The 18206-nt window shown below is 27.1% G+C and overlaps 1 protein-coding gene across 1 annotated transcript; it reads right to left on the reverse strand.

The window, feature by feature from the left end:
* Positions 1-1717: 1717 nt before the first annotated feature.
* On the reverse strand, positions 1718-12711 carry LOC107448005 (uncharacterized). The gene is made up of 6 exons (XM_087162805.1): positions 12573-12711; positions 9796-9854; positions 7814-7921; positions 7617-7658; positions 4003-4026; positions 1718-1858 (listed from the first exon to the last, which is right to left on the reverse strand). The coding sequence occupies exons 1-6, from the start codon at positions 12691-12693 to the stop codon at positions 1772-1774; spliced, it is 441 nt and encodes a 146-aa protein (XP_087018931.1). The 5' UTR covers positions 12694-12711; the 3' UTR covers positions 1718-1771.
* Positions 12712-18206: the final 5495 nt, after the last annotated feature.

The following is an 18206-nucleotide window of genomic DNA, read 5'->3' on the forward strand; positions in this document are numbered from 1 at the left end:
TGAGCATTAAATTATTATTATTTTGAAATCATCAGTGTTTCCCAAACTTATGACTTTTGTGTACCCTTTCTAAATTTTTCGTAACGCTGTGTAACACTAATAAAAAATGAATCTATTTTTACTGTAAAAAAATTGCACAGAAGTTAAAAATCACAACTGGCTGTTGACACCACTAATACTGTTAACTAAAAACTGTTAAGTCTGCAAAAAATAGCCAATAGAAAAATACATAATCGTAACTTTTCATGGCTAGCTTTGTTTTTAAATAGAAAAGTTTGAAATTTTCGTATGTTGCAAGATATTTCGCAAAAAACGCGTACCCCAGGGTGCGTACCGTTTTTAAGAAGTTCTTAAAGGAGCTTATTTTCAATTTTCGTTTTTTGAAAGCCATTAAAGGTGCTTTTTCCATTGAGTGTTTTTAAGAGGTGCTTAATTTTCCCTTTTTCAAAATAAGATTTTTCCCTTACTATGTCGATTTTCATTTCAAATTATGCAAAGAGACACAGTTTACATTGCTCTATTCAACGTTTTCACAATAAATTCAAACCCTATCTATTTCGGCTTATTGTCAGTCCGTAGCACATATGAAAACGCCATTCGTTTTACACGATTCAAAATTTCATAATTTTTGACAATTATCAAAAACAATGCCAAATTTTTTTTTTGACATGACGGTTAAAACAAGAAAAAACCGTCAATTGTCAAAAACTTTCCAACTCTGCCTCATTATGATATTTTTTCAAAGTGCTTAAAAATATTTTTTAATGCTTGAAAAGTGCTTAAAAGGTGATTATTTCTTGTTGAATAATTTGGCTACTCACCCTGGTACCCCCGCTAAACAGTTCCCGTAGCCCTGGGGGTACGCGTACCACACTTTGGGAAACATTGAATTAATCCAATGAGTACTTTGGGTTTTATTTGAATTTGGTTAGAATTGGGTTAGTTTCTTGGTTGGATTTAGGTTAGTTTCTTGGTTAGATTAAGGTTGGGTTTCTGGATGAATTTAGGTTGATTTTTCGTTGGATTGGACCGATTTTAATCAGAATCTATCAAATCTAACAGCAAAATCCAATCCATACATTTTACCGTAAAATCTGTTCTTACCAAAACATGTTACATTACAAAAAACCTGATATGCTGTAAATTTTACAGTGATAATTACCATAAAAATCATTGAATCACTCTAATTAAATCGATATTACTATGAAAATTATGGTATAATATTTAATGGTAAAAATGGATTTTACGGTAAAAGGGATAATACGTTAAAATGAAATTTACTGAGGATGCATCCGAACCACCAGTACTTTAGACCCTAATTTAGTTTTTACTGATAAATTAATTTAATCATTGTGAAAAAAAAATAGTTCTTAGAAATAAAATCTAAACAATTGTCATTTTTGGAATATTAAAGAAAATCGTTATAATTATATTGAGGATATTATTTATTGAGGATTTACACCGCTTGAAAACTTTTTCCAAAACTTTCTATATTAACACTTATCATTACTTATCTACCACTGTATTTTTTTTACAAGGAACCAAGTTCAATTCAATTTTCAATTGTAATTGTGTAACAATCTAAGTAAAATTATGTATATTAAAATATAAAATATGCTTTCAGATAAATTGTGAAAATTTGGTGATCATCAAAAACAAAGTAATTAACTTTTGAATTTCTTATTTAGACTTGAACATTAAGTGAATTCAAAATGCATTTGCTTTCAAAAAATTTATTCAATCAAAATAATGCAGTTTTTTGCATATTGCATTACCAAGTAGTCGTATTTTCAAGGTTTTTGAAAAAGTTTTCAAGCTCCAGAATGCCATGCTTCTGAAATAAATGTTCATAACAAACCTGAAAAAAGAAAAACAGATAAATATATAACCCTCCATTAAATTGTTTAAACTGAAATGAACAAAAATTGTTAATTATACACGAAATCATCAGAGACCCTCAACCCTCAGTATGATAAATTGTGGTCACAATCATTTCAAGACTTACTATGCATAAAAAAATAAGTAGAATAGATTTATTAAGTAAAGAATTCAAAATTTCAAAGCAATTAAAGATAATAATACTTCCATTGGAAAAATGCGCTTAGCAGCAGTGAATCCAAAAGGAATACATATAAAATACATGAAGCAAATACAGAGTAGATATTTGTATTTGCTTTATGCATTTTATGTTGTATACTTTGCATTATATTCTTTTCCTGGACTTTGGCAAAACATTTGGGGTACAGAGAAAGCAATTTTAGACTGTCGTCTTGCTCTCTCGATTGAAAAGATTTTGCTTTTATGACTTCCGGAACTGGTACCCCCTGAAGACGTCAGGTTTTGTTGTCATTTTTATCCAATTTTTTTCATATTTTTATTGTCTCATTAGAATAGATTTAAAAAGACTTCTCCAATAAAAATTAATAGAGTGACTTTGTAAGAAAGGTTAAAGGTTCATTTCTTTAATACTCGTATTGATAAGGTAGTCAAAATTTTTCTGAATTTTATAAAGAAGAGAATTAGCTGAAATTTTTTTTACCTCAATCTCAGGACTATGAATAGAGATGAATATTGTTGCTATAAGACAAGATGTTTCTTCTTTGCATACTACATAGTCTAACATTTGTGCGGAGACTATTTCTGCAAACAATGAATAGTCTACAAGCCATCTGAATTCAAGCAAGCTGATTATAATGACTCACTTTGAGTAGTGCGTCATTATATAAAAACTGAATGGTGTAAAATGAACAAACTTGATCCGAGCGAGTTATCTAAAAACTTGTAAGGATGCTATATTTGATCTAGTTTCAAGACTAGATTCAGTCAAAGACTAAGGGTTTTAAAAAATTAAAAGAATCATACAACAGAATCAGCAACAAATTAATACATTACGCTGTTTTTATTATGGGAATAAAATCGCAATAATTTTTTCAATGGCTCGGAATATTTTTTTCAATAGAGTGAAAATTAATTATCTATTCTGTGCATGAGTGAAATTAGGAGTAACACTATACAGACAAATTATTTTGTTAGCATGAAATATAAATGCTTAATGAAAAATAATATTTCTTTTATATCTGTGAATATTTTTAAAAACACATTACCTTTCTTTTCACAGTCGTAAAACCTTTCATTATTTTACAATGTTAAAAAAAATTAAAATTTAAGAATGGATTGTTTACTGATTTTACCTTTAAGACGACATTTATAATGAGTAAAGTCTCTCAATTAAATATCTAAAAAGTTATAATTTAAATTTTTTAACTAGTTCAGCGAATGACATTAATTTTGGAAATCTTTCACAGGGTACGGAAAATTACAATCAAGCATTGCCGTGTATGCACACTGGATGCAAAGCAAATGCTTCGATTTTAAATTTTGTGAAAAACTTTCTAATAATTCTTCAATTCCCGTATTAACAGAGCTGTTTTTTAATCTAATATAAAGAAAATAATGATGAATAGTTTATAATTAAAAATAGTTGGTTTCGAGCTGTGATAATTGTAAAATATTTAGCGCATTGTAAAATATTTAGCAGTTCCATTGATAATATAAAGGATACATACCACCAAATAATACACTTGTTCTGTTTTATAGCAATTTTGAGTTATGGCAGTCTGTGGTAATTTATTTTAATTTATTGAAAATTATCTGTATGCACGTCAAATACATCGCAAAAGAGATTTTGTCCCATCTGTATACATGTCAACCACATTGAACTGGTTCATTTATATATATTTAACTTGAGAAAACAAGTTTGATAGATTCTAATGAATTCTAATAATTTTAGAATGTGAATAAGTGTTATAAATTTTAAACGTTAATTCAGATTTGAAAATGCACATTGATATTCTGAAATTTACTTGTGAATCAAATTTAAAAATTGTTTCTACCAATTGCTTGTAGCATCAATTTAATATTTTTTTAGACATTTTCTGATCGATATGATAATGAGAATTATAATGAGAATTTCTCAATTGCATAAATCTGAGATATACTTACAATTGCAGCTTTGTTTGTTGCCACCTGGAAAAAAGTAACATTAATTTCCATTAAACAAAACTATTTTTAAATTATCTTTATTATTTTTAACTTTTAACTAACTATTTTTAACTCTATTTATGGCAACGATGGAAGTTATGGTGAACATCTAAAATATCTGTGAAAAATCATTATTTCTAATTTATGCCAGCTAATATACACTCTGCTTGCCTTGGCTGGAAATTTTGAAGCTATATTTTGTTACAATTATCACTTCTGTTTTGTGCATATGAGCCATCAGCTAAAGGATAATTATTTCGAAAATTCTTTTTTCTCTCTTAATCATCATTAACTCATGCTCAATTACGAAAATGTCGACGATCTTTATATACTGGTGGTGAAAAGTGGATAAAGTTTTCAATAAAAATGAACATTTCTCATCTACATCTATAATTTCGACAATTATTATTAACTGATAGGATAGTTGTTGAACGAAAGAAAAATGATAATTATAGTTTTTTTGTACAACATTTACACTGAGTCACAAAATAAATCTGGTAAAATTACGGTTCTGTGTGGTAATGACATTTCTGGTAAACACATCCTCTAATTTTGGTAATAATAGCAAAACATACGTTATTTAAACCATTTATTTGGTACTTTTTTGTATCGCATCTCGGACTTAAATGGCAACATGCTCAAACCTTTAGTTTTCTGGTCATTTTTGACAAATTTTGTTAATATTTATAAATATGATAAGAAAATTGCTGACGTTTTACTTCCTACAGCAAGTTTTATGATATAATACTAATGTCAAGTAATGTTGAATCTCACGATTAAGGCTCACTAAAAACAGATATTACGAAATAAAATGATAGATTTTTTAGTATATTAGCAGACTTCACTCATCAAATCCAGTGGTGACTTCTTATTTAACTTTGTAATTTTCTCGTAAAGATCGAAATTGCTCAACAAAAAAAAAGAAAAAAAAAAAACAATTTATTTCTAAAATATTTAATTATTATAATTTTAGGCAAGAACATTTTTTAATATGTTTATATTAATAAAATGAGCGATTGTTTGCATTTAAAATATAATCAACTGAACTCGAAAAAAATATTTAAACTAAGGAATATAGAATGTGTGATAGAACAAAAAGTTATAAATGAGAAATGATTTTATTTGTTAAAGGCACTAATCTCTGTATGTTACTGGATTCTTGATAAGAGACTCCCTAAACGGTAGAAGTAAAACTTGCCAAATCTAAAAACTCACCCCAAAGTTAGGCTTAGCTTTTTCGTTTAGCATTAATGGTAACTGCTCTCTTAAATAATTATTTTTAAATTGCTGAATCGTTTAAATTTAAAAATAGCCGGTTTTACGAAATTTTCAAATATTTACACTGTTAAAAGAGATTATTAGGAATTTTCATTTATTTTAAGAAATACACTTTGTACACTTGTTCTTGTTTTATCAAGAATTATTATTTTAAAATTTTTTTCCAATGCCCACCTGTGTTAACATCCGCTAATTCAGGCATATACAGGACGATTTTGTTGGCCTTTCTTTCAGGGGCACCATATAAGGTGGGCCAACATAGTGAGTCCCACAGTGAAGACAGAGAAGGGAAAAAGAACATCCATGCATTGCCGGGATTCGAACCAAGAACCTTTCTGTTGCAAGGACAGTTCCCTGCCCCCTACACAGACCGGTCGGCTTTATTAAGCATTATAGGGTGAACAATATTTCCTCCTTTACTGAGATAGGGTGAGAAAAATACCCCTCATGGATTTGATTAAATAAGTATCTATTTTTTTCCTTTGTTTGAACAAATATTTTCTTCTTTCTTTGGATTGAATTAACATTTAATGTTTATTTACTATAATTTACATTTTTTTACTCTATTTCATACCCTACCTAACATTTACTTTACACTTCATATTTTATAAATTATCTACTTTAAACTTTACATTATACTTTAATCTTTATTTTTATTTAGTCTTTATTTTTATTTACTCCTTATTTGATATTTTACGTTTTACTTTAAGTTCCACTCTTTACTTTATTTTTTGCATTACGCTTAACTTCACTTTTTACTATACTTGTTACTTTTACTCTATTTCTATTTTACTTTTTGTTTCACATTATATTTTACTCTTTACTGTACTTAATCTTTCGTAAATTTTAATGTAAAATTTGAACAAAATTTTTTTTAAATTTTTCTGTATATTTAATTATTATTTAGTTTAAGTATTTTGTATTTTTATTTATTTAAGAAAAACAAATTGCATTATAACTTAATATTTTTGAAATTAAGTAAGCCAACGAATTAAAATGTTAACTATGTAGAATTGTCTTAATTTAATGTAAGGAATTTTAGTCTTCAGTTGGAGATAGGTTTTGTAAAATTTGTATTAATTTGCAAATTACAAAAAAGTTATATTTTAAAAAATATTATGAAAAATAATCTTCTCTTAAATTTCGTCTTATTTATTTGTTAAGCTTGACAAAAGAGGAATTATTGCTCGCTGAAATTGAATTTATTATCTTTCTTTCAAAACGTTTAAGATATAAAAAAGGAAATTAAAATTTTTTAACTCCCAATCCTCTTATCTATCTATATACATATTTGTCCTTCGTTACGCCAAAATAGAAAGTATTTTTTTATCGAGGTTGGCAACGTATGAGTCATAGGTAAGTGCGTTGTACTTTTGCCATTTAAAAATAAGTAGACAAAATTTATAAAAAAAAAACTTCCAGCTTCTGACAAAAAACTTACATACATCTAAAAAACAAATTTATGCTGAATTTCCCCCCAACAATTCCAGCACGAGTAAATCATTTTTAGAAGCGAGACTGTTCATAGATATTTCCTTTATGAAAAACAAAATATAGTTATCATAAATATGAAATTCAGGTTGAAAAATATATATACTGTATTGATATTTTTTTATAAAGCATTTTTGATGTCAAAAGTGCAGAATAAAGAATATAGCTGTAATATTGGGTTGCCGCAATAACATTACAACTTGTTTATGTTTGTGAAGATAATTGTGACAGAAACATAATAGTGATTCATTAGTTGGATTTTATTTTTAAAGCAATGTTAGTTATTTTTTGTCTTATGAAAATTTATATGTTTTGCTTTTTTACAGAGTGATTTGGCCCTTACTTAACATAGGTTATATTGAGGTTATGTATAGGTTATGTGAGGTTATGTTATATACGTTATGACTGGGAGCATCTGGTATACTATAAAATTCATTCATTGTGTAACATTTGTATGAATTCAAGCTCTGACAGTTTTTGATTTTTGACGCAAGAGACACTAGTATCAATATAAAAATTGTTGTTTGCATTTTTTAATATACCTATTTTTTTCCTGTTAGAATTACCTAAGAGTTTAAGTTATTAACTCGTGAATATGGATTTTTTTAAACTGCTATGATTTGTTCACAAATATAAGTTAAAAGTTTTAGATCCAGTGACGTTTTTTGTTAAGTATATTATTATTAATTTATGAAATTACCATTTAGCACAATACCAAGTCACGATTTCGTGTTTGTAATGAAATTGGCAGCCAAAGCTTTGGCAACTTTATTGATTATACATTTATTTAACTAAATATTACTTACTTCTTTTTTAAATATTTCATGCTCGTGATAACAATCATCAGCCTGTAAAAATATAGATATTACTTCATATGATATCACAACATATGTTACTAAATAATGTCTACCTTCATATCTTAATTGGCTTTTGGTGCTATAAATTTATATAATTAATAGTGAAATACTATTACTGAGAATAATTAAAAAAATATACATCTTACTTTATCAAAAAGAGTTCCATCAGTGCAAGCTATTTTCGTAAAATATTTTAAGTCACCATGAGATGAAGGAAGGACTCTTTGCACGCAATTTCTTGTTAAATCCTGAACCTAAACAAATTTATATGTACCAATTTAATTTTTACTATATTAATTATAATAATAATTTATTTCTGCCAAACATAATATCGATTTGTGAAAATGCAATAATAATACCAAGGAGATGTAATGAAAACATGACATCAATTGTAGAAATCAGGCGAGTTAAAAATATTGTAAAAAATATCATATAGTCCCAAAACTGTTTCTAATGTGTGGTCTTGTAAACTCGTAAAAAATTAGTCTGCTTGATAATGATAAAGTTCTTGCATGTCAAAATCTTAAATATTTTTGAAATATTTTAAACATATCAGAAATGTTCCAATGATGGTTGCAGAAATGTGGACATTTTAGGTATTGAATAACGCGTTTTAGGAATGAAAAAGAGGCATTTATGGCACTTATTGAACTGCTTCTATGATTAATTTTAATTGCACATTTTTATTTAACTGGAACACAATTTGTTGGATTGATGTTTTGGAATTCAATTTTTTGGAGCTTAATTTTAAGTTGAACTTAACTTTTTTAATTTCAATGTTTTGTTTTGTGCTGCATAATAGACTTGTTTTTTTATAAATCATGGAGACAGCAAAAGAAATCAGAAAAGAAAACAGAAGCACACATTCAACACAAAAATGTTCCATTTATATTTCAAAATAATATCTATATTCCTAAAAAAATATGAAATAGAATGCTTCAAGGAATTTCCCTGATTCGGGGACATGCATATTTGTTTTTGTTTTTGAAGGAGTGGAAGTGATTCGTTTTCTTACGTGGTCAGCGCATAAAAAATACTATGGAATGGAAAAAATCTTTCTTTTAAACTTTCGTATCGGTACAAATAACTTTTTGACATATAAACATTATTTAAGAATCTGTAAAAACTTTTGTACCCTGCAACTCAAAACATTTTTCAATTCTTACTAAATAAAGCAATACAAATTAAAAATACTTAATAATTAAGAACTAAATATTTTCTAAAACGTTTGGGATATCTAATTTTGCAAATAATGTAAAAAAAAAATATTCATTTGGTGTTTTTTTCCAATTATTTATTCATTCTGGTAAGACGAAGATATGAGGAAAACTCAAAAATTTAAAATAATACTTTTAAGTTTAAACCTCGACAGAATAAAGATTGGACATAATAACATAATAATTATTCAACATAATAATTATTCAACCTGATAATTATTCAACATAATAATAAGTAATTAAGATTGGGGCTTCTTTATTGTAGGGTCGTAAACCCATTATGTCAAAAATTATGTTTATTTAGAGAAAATACGTTTTTTTTTATTTATGGCATATATTCTGCACTATTACGTTAATATGAAGTGTGCCATTCGAAACACTAAAGTTGTACTTTAGTTTGCGAAATGTCCATAATGAGATCAAAAGTTATTTAATGTGAAATACAATTTCAAGTGTACTTAAGTACGTATTAATTCAAATTTTTTTTCCATCTAGTTATATAATTTACATTGGATGGCTAATATTTTAGGTGATGTGACTAAACTATCCTAATTTCAAAATTCTGATGGATACTAAATATCTATTTTTAAACACTTGCTTTACACTTTTTTTAAAAATCATTTGAAGAAAAAAAATAAGCACGCACTTCCGTCATCATTAAAAGTTTTAAAGCAATTTAAAAAAAGTGAAACATTGCGGATGTTTGTATCACAAAAACGCTGAGATATGTTAAAAACTATGTAGTAGAGCTTCCTGACTCACAAGGTCATCAAACTGAGTCAGCAAACCAAAAAATATATATTTATCAGTGATATAAAAGTGTTTATCGGGCATACGTTTTTATGAAACATATATATATATATATATATATATATATATATATATATAATAATAATAATTATTAAACTTACGTCACTTGTTTCCAACTCGAAGCACACATCAATGCCTTGCTTGAGTTCTTCATTTCCTTCTGATGTAGAAATTATAATTAAATCAATATTATGAAAAATACGAATTTTTGGCAAATATTTATGCATGAAACGTATTGTATTTAAAAAATTTACTATTTACTATGTACTTACTATTTTCATAAGATTAATTTTTTTATGTAATCGGATTTTATATTTTCTTAAACTATTAAATTTTTTTGGAAAAAAGAATTATTGATTTAGCACAACTATTTTTAAATGTTCACAGCATTAAATTAGGGTAATAAGATTTTAATTTAAGTCACAATATGGTTGCTGAATTTAGATTTATACCCGATGTAATAATATAATTATATTATTATTATTTATTAATTTATTGTTATTTATTGTTTTTCCTAAACTGTTGGAATGAAACTTAGAAACTAAAATTATCAATTGAAACTGTTATGTTTGAAATATTAAATTAAATGTGGTTATGCAAAGAAGAATCATATAAAGAAAATTTAATGTACTTTTCAAGGATATCTATCATAGAAAAAGAATATATTCATTACGGTGAGTTGCACGTTTTATTTGGATAAAAAATGCTTTTTATCAAAATCTGGCGATCACGGGATTCATAACTTAATCGTGTGAGTCAATCATTAGGATAAAATGCAAGGCATATTTATCTTTATATTAATAGGCTAGCAATATTTTGTCTCGCTAAAAACTCCCAAACTACGCAACAGAATTAAACAAATAAGGTGTCGTTTTAAAGGTATTGTTATGTAGATGTGCAATAAGGTCTTAAATTATGAAAATTTTCTTTAATTAATTAATAAAATTAATAATTTAGTTTCAACCAATGAGAATTCAGCAAATCATTTTTTGGGTGGTTCGCATAAACATTGTTTCCGTAAGCATCGTTTGATTTAAAGCATTTTTGAATTAATAGATTGATAAACAAAAATAAGAGTGGATAAAAAAAATGGAACTGAATTTCTTAAAAAAAGAATTCAATATCTTTAGTTCCTTTGATAAATTTTTAGTTTCATGATAAATTTTTTGTTTCGTTACAATAGAATGGCAATGGCATCGTGCGAATATTCAAACCAAAACAAATGTGCGAATATTCAAACCAAAACAAACTTTCTACAAACAATTATTTTGATTTGAGATTTAAAACGATATCTTAGTTATTTAGTTCTATTTTTATTTATTTAGTGCCTGCTGCCTAAATAAAATGTCTGCTATCAGGCTTCGAAATATCTCTGGCAGACGTCAGAGAAATGAATGGCGGAATTCTAAACGGGAAAGCATTTCTCGCCGAAGGGAATCGCCACCTCTACAAATTCGAGATTTTTACAAATCTGCATTGATTGTTCATGACGATTGTGACCCCTTTACTATTGGATCTATGACTTTTATTTGTAACTTTTGTCATGCTAAGCATTTTATGTTAGAGAAGACAGGAAGTAGCAATAAACAAATCCTCATAAAGTGACGCTTACCCAAAACATGCGAACCTTGCAAAGTTAATGGGATTGTATTAAATTTCTAAATAAAATTGGCAATGGTACATTTGGTGATCTTATTGAGATATATTCTCTGCTACAGCTCCAAATTTCTCAGCTACATGAAGAAAAGATAATCAAATTATGAAGGGGGCAGAGAAGTGTATAAATTTCATTAAGTAATTGATTTCAATATCTGGCATTTTTATTTTAAAATTTAAATTTGTAAAAATGTTTTTATAAGATTGCGAAGCAATATGCAATGGAACTGCGAAGCAGTTCTGGGGGTTGGCGAGCGTAGCGAGCAGGGGGCGGAGCCCCCTAGTATTCCGTTATAGCAGAAAAGGTTTTCTAATAGTCCCCTTTTAAATAATGTTAAAGTCTTTTATTTTTTCTGCTTTTGATATTTTTAATTTTGTGTCACAGTGATAATCTTTGATGATAATTCATCAGACTTTGATGACCATGATGATCATTCGTCAATTGTAAAGGCAATAATATGTAGAAACTCAGTTTTAGCATTTTTAGCTAGAAGTCTAATAATAAATGTTATACTGAAATATCAAAAAAATTATGTTTTTTTACAATCTCAGAAATATAACTCTCACTTTTGATGATTCAGCAATCTTTGAGCTATATTTCTTTAATTATGAGAATTTATTTCGTCACGTGGTGTAAGACAAAACGGAAACTTTTAAATATATGACGAAAATGCATCCTCAACTCGAAACCTCATAGTTGTGCATTGTGGAAGATTGTAACTAGAATAAAACTTGGAGAAGACTAGAAGATTGAAAATAAAGAAACAAAAGCAGCTGATTGTGTTGTATTGTGGCCAAGGCGTTTGCCTTGTACCAGGTACGAACCCTGGTCCGAATCCAGCATTTTGCAAGAGGAAATTTATCTCACTGTTCTATTTGTTTTTCTTGTGTTATTAAGGTGACAGTGACTCAGCTCAGTTGTATGTTGCTCACAATAAAATGGTTATTAGAAAAGTTATTTTGATGAAATATTCACTCGGAGCATACATCAAGAAACTGTTTCGTCACAAACGAAGAAAGTTTCGTAAAATATCAGTATCCATTTTTTGCAGTGCACTTACTTTGAAGTTTCTCTTTTTCTCTTTTCCTGTGACCCTTCCCAAATTAAAAAAAAATAGTATTTTGGAATTGCATCGCTTGTGCATTATTTATTACTTAATACTGTTACAATGAACAAATAAATCTGGATTTATTTCTGTAGGATGTAACAAATTTAACTCACCGCATAATGCTGTTCTCCAAGCTTCTCTATGGTGTTCCGCTGCCGCAAAGCATAAAGTAATTGTGAAAATAAAATATTGCATCATCAAGATGAGATGAGATCTAGATACAATTTTTTCCATTTATTTATTAACCTTTAAATAAAACAATACAAAATGCTTTAAAAAAGTTCGATTATGCAAAATGTTTAGTTTAAATTCTCCTTAATTATTATTATTATTAATGCTATTATTTAAATATATTAACAGTTTTCGATTACATACAGAGAAAAATATTTTGGTGAAATTACCGTACTGAATGGTAATTACATTTCTGATTAAAAAACTAATAACTGGTAATGAAAACCAAGCTATACGGTATTTAAACTATTCATTTAGTACTTTTTTGTTATGATGACGGCTTTCCAGCAATTCTGGTTTTAAAAATTATAGTTGCTATAAAAATTATAAAATTATTAAAAAAATATTAATATTATTTAAAAATTATAGTTACTATCAAAAATTATAAAATTATAAACAAATTGTTAATATTATTTAAAAATTATAGTTATATAAGAAATATAGTTATTATAAACACACTTAGTAAAAACATGAAACTGAAAGTAAATTTAGCTGAATAAATGATTTGAATGCCATGTTCTAAGAGATATCATAATAAAACTGGTCATAATAAAACTGCCAAAATTTCTTACTTTTACCAAATTTTATCACATGTTATAAAGCCATAGTTTAATGTTAATTATATTAAAATCATTACCAAAGTGTTTCGATAAAATTTACTGAGCTACAATTCACTAGTTTTGACCACACATTTTTTCTCAGTGTAGAAATACTATTAAATTACTGTAATTGTTTCTTTTATCTCCTTCATTTAATGAGTGTCTCTGCGATTAAGATCATAATTAAATACTGGCTGTTACCATTTATGAAAAATATAACGTAGTTAAGTAATAGTTTTCAGTTAAGTATTATTGTCCTTTTATAACCGTCAACACGAACACGTTAAACGAAATGTTATATTATAAAAAAATATTTATATTACTAACTGCTTAAGAATGATATCGCAAAAAACAGCTCTTCTACTTAATGCTTTAAAAATAACAGTTGTTAAAACAACTATACTTTCAAATGTTTCAAAATTATTATGCTAAAAATAGATTTGCTAGATAATTGTTCAAACATTACGTTGCGTAAATCCCTTTTATTACTTTATGGTTCGAAATTATTGTTTTACTAAAAAGATAGACCAAGAGTTCAAATTTACATAACTAAAAACATTATTATTTTACTATATGGGAAAAAATAGCTACACTCTATGCTTCAAAATTAGACCATGGAGTTGTTCGAAATAACGTTACAAATTTTTTAAAAAATTAATTACTAAAGTTGACTTTATAACTTTCATAAATAATATCTCAATATCTCTTTTTTTAGATTTATGAATATTATATTTATGAAGTAAATATATATCAGTTCTCACAATGTAAAATAACTATGAAAGATATCATTTCATCCGAAGTAATTCGTACTTTCGAATAAAAAAAGTTAATTCCAATGGAAATTTTTTGAAACTTGAAATTTCTTATGAGATTGTAATAAGGTAATTTAAATTGATAAATACTTAGCACCACTATACAAAATTTTTATACCGCAGTTTTCACTGTCGCAGTTTGAAATTTAATTTGCTTATCTGTATAAATGATAATGATAACTACAATGTCCTTGAAGACTATAAGAAATATATTAATACAAACAAACACTAACAACCAAGAAAAATGACTTTTATAATTCATTTCTCATAAGTTACTTTTCTAAATCTAAAATGAAAGGAAACTTTAACTTTTACTTTGTTGCAAAGGAACTTACTTTGTCACAAAAACGATGCTAATGAAAATAGCAGTGTGGCATTCATTTTATAAGCACTCATTTTCAGAAATTAAAAAAAAAAAAATATTAATAAGTGTTATCTTCACCACAATGAAAATAAGATGATTGACAGCTTTCATCAAGCAACATTGTTACAGTTTGCTTCTGAACTGAATCGAAATCTTTCACAAGGTAAAGCAAGCTTTTATTCTATACCTATACAAAAATGTATGATGGATTATGACCATTTTTGCTTTGAATAAAAGTGTTTAAGAATTCATAATTTTGACAAGTAGAAAACAATCCCATTCATTAGTTGGTAAAACCGTTGTTTATTGTCCTGAATGGCACAAACAATCAGTGCGACAGATTTTCATATTTCTATTATTCTATTTAAATCTTTGTGGCGTTTGAAAAATTATTTTTATTTTGCAAAAAGTATTGCAATGTAATGGCAAAACCTACAATGGTAGGGTTAAAATTGTTCTTTTGTTTTCTTGTCTAGATCTATTCCTGAATTAACAATATTTTAGTTCTGCTTATTGGGTAGTTTTTATGGAGAAACAGAGGAAAGTATCTTGGGACGTTACATAGGACAGCAAAAACACAGAATGGGATGAATATCGTTTGAAATATTTTTGCCCACAATAAGAGATTACAATACTACATTTATGCAGAAAATCACAAGTTAAATATATTATAAATAACTCTCTTTTTAATAGCTCTGATTATCACACAATCATGATTTTCAATTTTATTGCAAAAGCAATGATATTTTTTAAAAAGAAAATGTGAAGAAGCATTTGTGAATAAAAATGTTTTTATGTCCAGTTTAATCTTATTTATAATGATAAAGTTCAAATCATCATTTATTTTTGTAGACACAGATATTTATGACACGATGATGATACAGAGGATGTGAGGGATTTTTCAAATCCTTGTGGTAAGTTTATTTAATGTTTCATTGATTGCGCATACTCTGACCCACCAACTTATTGTTTCTTACTTTGTAAATGGGGACATACATTACATTCGTTGCGACGTATATTCATTGCAAATATCATACATTGTACACACATGCATGAGACATATATTCATTGATCATACATGAGTGGGCCAACATACATTGTACATGCATGCATGGGACGCTCATGCATTGAGTATATATGCATGGGACGAACATATAATGTACATACATGAGGGTCATTCATGTATTGCTCTCATACATGCATATGACATACATATATCATACATACGTGCATTGAGCATACATGCAGTGTATATACATTCATGAGAAAAACATGCATTGTACAAAAATGCATGGGATACAGACATGCATTGTATATACATGCATACATTGTACATACACATCGTATATACATGCATACATTGTTGGATACATACATTGTACATTCATGCATGGGACATGCATAGGACAGTTATACAATGTATTGCACAAAATAAGAAACGGACCACCCTGAATAACTTTTTATTTGATCTGTATTTTACATTACAGGACTCAATCTTGAAGGCTGACTTCAGTGGGGACTTCATGCTAATAAATTAGTGTAGACGATATTTTGAGTTGAGAAATCATACACAAAAACATACTTTCCCTGAATAAACATACGATTTGTCTGATGGATAGTACTCTCATGATGAATTAATGAATGTTATTATAATACAATACTCACAAAATGTTATTATAATATATGCTATTAATAGCATTATTTCAATCTAATTTTTAAATTGCAATCATTCGTATATGAACGAAAATCATTGGGTTTCAATTCTTCGATTAATTAGTTACAACAATGTATTATTATAAAATACTTTTTTTTCAGTAAAAAATCTTTTTGTCTCTGTGATTTTGTTTAACAGTTAAATTACACAAGAAGTTAAATAAGCTCTAAATTCCCTCTTACTTTCGTCATAGTTGATTACTATATAAACAATATTTGCAAGTTTTCTTTTTTAGCAAGTTTTGATATTAGTAACTTAGAATTTGGAATACAGAGTTTTTTTTCTTTTGAACTTTTGCAGCGATGTAAATGCAAATTGTATGTTTTATTCAAGAGATGCGTAACTGAATTAAGTAAATATTTAAAAATAAAAGCCTTCTACGCTAATAATTTTTCATAAGCTAATTTGAGTTAAATTTTTCATCATTTAATTTAATAGTTATATCCAAAATTTTATTTAAAAATGTTCATTCCACAATTCCCGGTAAAAACGTTATGTTTGCTATGGAAGGTTCAATAACTTAGAAACCAAACATATTTCGAATTTTTATTACTCCCAAGAATTAATTTTTTAACCATTAACGTACATTTCATTCATTTGTTGGGATAGTCATTTTATTTACATTATTTCTTATCAGGCAGAAAGAGAAATTACTTTGAATAACTTTGATTCAAAATTAGAACTTAATAATGGTATATTTTTTATCATAGCAGAGATGAAATATATGTTAATAAATTAATAGTTTTTTATTGTTTCTCTAATTTATAGAAACTGCAATACGAAAAATCTAACTCGAAGAAAAATAATTTTTTGGTATGTTTAATAATATTCTTTTTGTGTTTGAGGCCCACAACCAGTTTTATGTATCTCTATTCAATACATATTTTATATAAAGTGATAATTAAATATGAAAATAACCACCGTACGTTTTCGAATTACTGTTCTGAATCCACTCCGCTGCTGTGGATTTTATAAAGTACTACCTGAATACCGATTCATCGTACTGTGAGAAAAGAAAAAAATAATCTTTTAATCAGTGTAGAACATATATGGCAACGTTACTTTTAAAAAGTAACGAATAAAAGTACAAGTATGTTTAAAAAAAGTAGCGAGTAAAAAGTAAAAAGTTCTTATTTTAAAAAGTAACGAGTAAAAAGTACAAGTAAAAGTACAAGTACTGAACAAAAAAGTAACGATTTAAAAGTACATTTCTAGGAAATCGAAAGTTCAAAGTAACCTAAACTTTTATTGAATAATATTCTTATGTTCTTTAATGTTTTTGCAAAATTGTTGTTATTTATTTAATTATTTTTAATTTTGAAAGTTATGGAGATTAATTTATTTTTAAATTCGGAAGAATATTATAATATAATTTTATAATATAATTTTATAATATAATCGTATAATATAATTTTAAAATCAAATATAATTTTAATATAAAACTTTTTATGGATTTGCACGAAAAAGAAATTTTATCTATTGATTTTATTTTTTAGTTTATTATTTTTATTTGTTTGAATTGCCATTGATTTAAAATTGTTTTACTCTTTAGAAACGCGTTTTAAAAGCACAAACGTAAACAAAGCAAACAAGGGGTTTCAGATAGCTTTGTGATCTGTGAGCTAGTAAAAAAAAATTGAATGTGCAGTATAAGTTGAAATAGACGGATTTAAACACGAAGTTAGCTGTGAATGCATATATATTGCACATTAATTTTATGAGTAAAAAAAACATAAGTATTTTTCTTTAATTTAATTTTTTTAAAGCTTACCGAGTTTTAGAAAAAAGTAACGATTTCATTCGATATTTCCGTTTTAAATACTTGTACTTTTTCCCTAAAAAAGTAACGAAAGTACAAGTAAAAGTACTAAATTTAAAAAGTAACGAAGTACAAGTGAAAGTACGTACTTTTTACTTGTACCGGCGGTACAAGTAACGAAAGTAAAAGTACTGCCATATATGGTGTTGAAGAACACTACCAAACCATGCACAAAACTGAAAGACCTATGGCAACACAATTAATAAAT

Source organism: Parasteatoda tepidariorum, chromosome 1 (assembly GCF_982258835.1).
Source record: "Parasteatoda tepidariorum strain Cologne lab strain chromosome 1, Ptep-v5.0, whole genome shotgun sequence".
NCBI classification, from domain to species: domain Eukaryota; kingdom Metazoa; phylum Arthropoda; class Arachnida; order Araneae; family Theridiidae; genus Parasteatoda; species Parasteatoda tepidariorum.

What these genes read in the sequence shown, in the direction of transcription:
- LOC107448005 (XM_087162805.1), bottom strand. Translation starts at nt 12,693, where the DNA reads ATGGAAAAAATTGTATCTAGATCTCATCTCATCTTGATGATGCAATAT. An exon ending in TTGGAGAACAGCATTATGCG is followed by an intron (nt 9,855 to 12,572) that starts GTGAGTTAAATT and finishes TTTCTACATCAG; the next exon opens with AAGGAAATGAAGAACTCAAG. An exon ending in TCGAGTTGGAAACAAGTGAC is followed by an intron (nt 7,922 to 9,795) that starts GTAAGTTTAATA and finishes AAATTTGTTTAG; the next exon opens with GTTCAGGATTTAACAAGAAA.